Source organism: Silene latifolia, chromosome 2, assembly GCF_048544455.1.
Source record: "Silene latifolia isolate original U9 population chromosome 2, ASM4854445v1, whole genome shotgun sequence".
Classification (NCBI taxonomy): Eukaryota; Viridiplantae; Streptophyta; class Magnoliopsida; order Caryophyllales; family Caryophyllaceae; genus Silene; species Silene latifolia.
In genome coordinates, this window is record NC_133527.1 from 119356683 (window position 1) to 119362476 (window position 5794).

The window sequence follows — 5794 nt, forward strand, 5'->3', positions numbered from 1 at the left end:
GTTTAGAAATATATTAAGTTAGTTTTCTAGTTTATTGTTATTTTGTATTATCTTGTGTTTTTTTTTTCAGTATAAGCCTTTGTAGGCTTTATGCTTTTGAAAGCCTTCAATGGCTTTTGTAAATATTTTTCTAATATTAATGAAATAGTATTATGTCTATTTGTTTGTTTACTGTCATTACCATTCAATACATTTTATATATGCTATATCAAAATGGACAACAATATTTCCTATGAACATTACCAGTAAAATAAATGTTCCTTTAAAGGCATGATAATGGACATTGGCAGGAATACATTATATATGAACCTTTATTTGTACGAAATAAATTACCAATCTTTGTAGAGCATATTAGAATTGGATTACTGCATTATTGATGCAATAATATTCAATATACTTACTTACTTAACTACTGTTGACGCAGACAATGAGTACAAGTGATGCAACTACGTCTTCTTCTACAAATAACAGCTTTAAAACACCATGAACAAGAATTGAAACATTAAATGCACTCCAGTACATTCCATTCTATCCAGAGGAAAAGAAACCTAAAGTAGGACAAGTATTCGAAACACTGGAATCAGCAGAGTTATTCTACAAAGAATATTGTATAATCTGTGGGTTTACGCCAAGACTTGCAACAACAAAAAGGATTAAAGGCAATGAGTTACCAAACAGTTTTGCATTAAGGAATGTTGTCTGCAATAGGCAAGGTGTAAAGGAAAGTAGGAAAAGGAAGAGGACTGATACTGATACTAATACTGCTGACAATGATGCACAATTTGATGTGACAGACATAAGCCGTGTGAGGCCGATTACAAGAATTGACTGTCGTGCATTAGTGCAGTTCAAATACCAAGAAAATGGAACTTATATTGTTACCAGATTCGATGAAGCCCATAACCATCCACTTGCTTCGCCTGAATCTACAATATTCTTGAAAGGAAACCGAAAAATGACAGAGGTACAGAAACAATTTGTCACAAAGGTAAAAGTGCTAAAACTAGGTGGTGTGAAAGCCTACTGAGGTTGATTTTAAAAACTTTGTCAGGGACATAAAAACCTACATTGGTATTTTTGATGCGCAAATGTTTGTTGAGAATCTTATTGGGAAAAAAGACACGTGCAGTTCATTTTACTTTGATTTTATAGTAGATGAAAACAAGTGCCTGGCTGGAGTGTTTTGGGCAGATCCGATCTGCATAAAGAACTATATGGTAATCGGTGAGGTGTTATCAGCAGATGCTACATATGGAACAAACAAGTACGATATGGTGTTTGTGCCTTTCACAGGAGTTTATCACCACAAAAGGTGCATAACCTTTGGAGCTGGGTTGATAGGTGATGAAAGTATTGAGTATTACACATGGCTGTTCAAGACATTTTTTGAAGCAATGGGTGGGTGCCAGCCGAGAATTATAATTACTGATCGGGACAAATCAATGAAGTCGGTAGTCCCGGAAGTGTTTAAGGAGTCAACACACAGACTGTGCATGTGGCACATAATGAAGAAACTAAGAGAAAAAGTCAGTTATCAACTATTTCAAGATGAGGATTTTAAGACCAGGCTCAATAGGTGTGTTTGGAACAACCAACTTGAGCCTGATGAATTCGAAGAACAATGGGGGAAGATAATGACTGATTATCAACTTGTAGAATACGAGTGGTTTTCAGATTTATACGATCTCAGGGAATAGTGGATCCCTGCCTATTTTAAAGATGTTTCAATGTCTGGCTTGATGAGGGTTACTTCTAGGTCTGAGAGTGAAAACAGTTTCTTTGACAGGTTCCTCACACCTCATTTGACCCTTGTTGAGTTTTGGGTGTGCTATGAGAGTGCCTTGGAAGCACAGAGACACAAGCAGACCAAGTTGAACAGTGACAACAAACACTCTAAAATCCCACGGAAAACAAAGTCAAACCTTGAAGTCCATGCTTCTGAAATATACTCGCACAACATTTTCAAAGACTTCCAAACAGAATTAGTTGCAGCTTTGTCTGATTGCCGTTTTAAAGATGTGGAGAAGATTGATGAGACAAAAATATATATTCTAACAGACTTGCAGATGCCAAATAAGTCATGGAACGTAGCATATTCACCGGATAACATGGAGATTACTTGTTCTGTTCTATGTTTCGAGAGAATGGGCTTGTTGTGCGAGCACGCCTTTGGATTCTACACAACCAAGATTTTCAGAAAATATCATAACAGTACATAATGAAAGATGGACAAAAGCTGCAATGAGTAAGCCTGTCTTTGATAAAGATGGCAAACTGATAGATGTCTCTCAAAAGTTTTCTGACCGGAAAAGTTTGAGTACTGAGCTGTGGCAAGAGGTTTATTCTTGTGTCAGCATAGCTGAGTGTGATGATAACGATATGAAGTTTTTGATTGAAAAACTGAGAGATATTAGATTGGATATGATTAGTAACAGAAGTGTTCCAGCAAAGAAGAAAGACAACATGAAAGAAATAGAAAAGTACGTGGGCTACAAAATACCTCAGAAGTTGGTGATTCATGTTCCTAAAAAATATAAAAACAAGGGTAGGACCAAGGGCAAGAGAATTGAATCACAAATGTTAAAAGCCCTAAAGAAGAGAGGAAAAGAGAAGAGGTACTGCAAAACATGTGGCCGCCAAGGACACAACTCTAGGACTTGCAAAGAAACAAACCATCTGACAGGTATGTATAATTTGGTTTCTTGTTAAAGCATTTTACATTAATGTTAAATAATTATTAAATTATACAAGTATAGCGCATAATGTTTACCTTCCAAAATCATGACTCTTATATGGAGGCACATAAGCTCTTTGTGCAATGAACATTATGGTTGTTCTGAAGGCACAGATGAGAATTTCAGTAACATATATTTGGTTAACATTGAATGTATATCAATTTAGTTGCTCATTTTGGCCATTTTCTAATTATAAAATCTAATATTTAATTTACATTATGTTGCATATTCACCAAATACCACCATGAAGATGACGACGGTGAAGGAGATGAATCTGATGATGTGGAGGATGACGATGAAGAAGATGAATCTGATAACGAAGTGGAAGGTGCAAATTTTTGATTCAAGGATAGACATCCATAATATACACTACGAGAACATTCTTAAAGGCTTGTATGTACAATTCGGTTTTACTGCCAAAGTACATTACTCTTATAGGCAAAGTATATTACATTTGTATTAAAGAATCATTATTGTTGTTCTGCAAGGAACATTCTTAAAAGCTTGTATGTACAATTTGATTTTACTGCCAAAGTACATTACTATTATAGCCAAAGTATATTATATTTGTATTAAAGGATCATTATTTTTGTTCTGCAAGGAACATTCTTAAAGGCTTGTATGTACAATTCGATTTCACTGCCAAAGTACATTACTCTTATAGCCAAAGTATATTACATTTGTATTAAAGGATCATTATTGTTGTTCTGCAGGGACATCATCAACTTGATTGGAATTGTTTTCCCAGAGTACAATAATTTTAAGGCGTTTTGCACAATAAACATTATTGTTGTTCTGCAAGAACATAATAAACTTTATTGAAATTTGTTTCCAGAATATAACACTCTCTTGAATTAAAATTTTTTCAAACTTCAGGTTGTTCGACTCGTAGCTTCCTCAATATATGTTACATTACTCACACACATGTCACAAACGAAACTAAAAAATTTTTTACGGCTTGAATTCAGCATCTTCCTCATCTTCATCATCGTATTCTTCCCATGGCAGTGGGTTTGAACGGAAATCCATTGCCTTCTTTAGTACAGCATCAAAACATACATTGCCTTCTATTGAAATCATATATGAAATGTATTTCTTCCGCATAATCAGTAGGGGAGCATCCTAGGAAAGTATAGAAAACAAGGGGTTAGAACATGTACAAATGTGTACTGAATTATGTATTAAAAATAATTGTATTACTTCTGAAACTCACGTCGTCTTTTTTAAGCCCACGGGTCCAAATTAGATTACTCTTAAATGTCTCCATATGTCTCATAACGTAAACACCACAATCAGTCTTGTTAGTGTTGTTCCTCCACTTCATCTTTGCAAGAATAGGCTGCAGTTTTTTGATGCGATCAACTTTTACCTTTGAAACACCGATGTCTTTCAAGTATTCTACTAGAACATTACGCTGGCGGAGAAGGGGGGAAAAACATTAGGACACTAATAATTAGGAGCTATAATATCACAAAAATAAGAAAATTAAGACAGACCATATTTTTGGGGAATGTACACTCTATGTAAAGTCATTGTACATTCACAATAATGAATAGAAACAGCATGTAGTGCTGTTAAGCAAAAGAGAGCATAAAATCTTATAAAAGACAGTGGTCTATCGTGGAAAAATTCTTCTGGTTTTCCGGCACGATGCACATTATCAATGATAATGAACTTATACTTGTTAATGTCAATGACTAGTAAATGGTAATGCCTTTTATATATAACTGGGAAGAAGAACTGTAGATTTTAAAAGATTTAATTAGGAAACAAATAAATTAAATATAACATGCAGAAAGAGTGTATATTGTCGATGCTAACCAATTCATTTCTATCTGGGTTAACCGAGAATTGGGTAAACTCTTCTTTCATTATATCCTTAATCACCATAAAATTTTCAACAGTGTCCAGTTCTCCTTGAAGCATCATCTGTATGCAAGACAAGTAATGTTTCTGATGTTAATCAAGGGAAAAAACATTACAAAATTTACTTGTTGAAATAAGTTTATATAAATATTTGACTCACACACACAGCTATGGTGAAAAAAAATCGATATGGCTCTGAAGAGTTACTTCTAGATTCCTTGGCATTCAAAAGTTTTGCCCAACAATCGATCACACCACTCGTTAAATACTTAGATTGTCGTAGCGTTGCCATTTCAATATGCCGAAGAGAAATGTCATCCACATGTCACCCACTCTTCTCTTTATTTCCAACTACCTCCTCTCCTATCTTCTCATCACTACAAGAAATCCTGTTTCGGGCGACTACAAATGGCGACTGAAAAAAATAGTAGCCAATTTGGCGACTGAAAAAAATTTCGGGCGACTGAAATTAGTCGCTAAGTTGGCGACTACCAAAATCCTTCAAATTATTGGACCTGGCGACTGATTTTCAGAAAGGGCGACTGAAATCAGTCGCCAAATTGGCGACTACCCCTTTTCAGTCGCCAATTCCAGTCGCCCGCTCAACGAATATGAAACACACGCAGATCCTTTCTCCCCTCTCTCATACTTTACCAAAAATCTAAAACACACAAAATAACTCAACCGCAAAGGCGAAATCCGACTTTTACCCGACCACCACTCCGACCACTGCTCCGACCACCATTACTGTGACGACAAGGTTCATTCTCTCCCTTATTTCGGTTCATCCAAGGTATAATTTCTTTGTCTTAAATTTCAATTACTTTGTTTAATTTTAGATTATTTTGTTATTGTAACTAATATTAGGATGATTTGATATGTTTATATAAGTATTTGTGTTGATTATTAGGTTTTTAATTGTAATTTAATTAGGTTTTGGTGAAATTGAGATTAAGGGTTGTGTAAATTGGGGGTTTTGATAGTGATGATTGTGTTGTTGATTTTGATTAATATTAGTTTTGTTAGTTTTGTTGATTTTGTTTATTGTTTAGTGAATTAGTATAATGTTAGTAAGGTGGAAGTTATTATATGTTAGTAATGTTGAATATAGTAAGTTAGTATAAAGTTTTGTTTTTTAAAGGTAGTAAATTATTTTAATTAGTTTGATGTGGAGTATTGTTTTTTAAAGGTAT

At 34.5% G+C, this 5794-nt stretch overlaps 3 protein-coding genes across 3 annotated transcripts; all 3 read left to right on the forward strand.

Moving 5' to 3' along the window:
* The first annotated feature begins 427 nt into the window (after nt 1-427).
* LOC141641236 (protein FAR1-RELATED SEQUENCE 5-like) lies at nt 428-1027 on the forward strand. Its single transcript, XM_074449907.1, has 2 exons — nt 428-437; nt 537-1027. Exons 1-2 carry the CDS (start codon nt 428-430, stop codon nt 1025-1027), a joined length of 501 nt encoding a protein of 166 aa, XP_074306008.1.
* A 61-nt stretch (nt 1028-1088) lies between these two features.
* On the forward strand, nt 1089-1697 carry LOC141641238 (protein FAR1-RELATED SEQUENCE 5-like). Its single transcript, XM_074449908.1, has one exon. It carries the CDS (start codon nt 1089-1091, stop codon nt 1695-1697), a length of 609 nt encoding a protein of 202 aa, XP_074306009.1.
* A 30-nt stretch (nt 1698-1727) lies between these two features.
* Nucleotides 1728-2219, forward strand: LOC141641239 (protein FAR1-RELATED SEQUENCE 5-like). Its single transcript, XM_074449909.1, has one exon. The coding sequence runs from the start codon at nt 1728-1730 to the stop codon at nt 2217-2219; it is 492 nt and encodes a 163-aa protein (XP_074306010.1).
* The last annotated feature ends 3575 nt before the right edge of the window (nt 2220-5794 follow it).

What these genes read in the sequence shown, in the direction of transcription:
- LOC141641238 (XM_074449908.1), top strand. Translation starts at nt 1,089, where the DNA reads ATGTTTGTTGAGAATCTTATTGGGAAAAAAGACACGTGCAGTTCATTT.
- LOC141641239 (XM_074449909.1), top strand. Translation starts at nt 1,728, where the DNA reads ATGTCTGGCTTGATGAGGGTTACTTCTAGGTCTGAGAGTGAAAACAGT.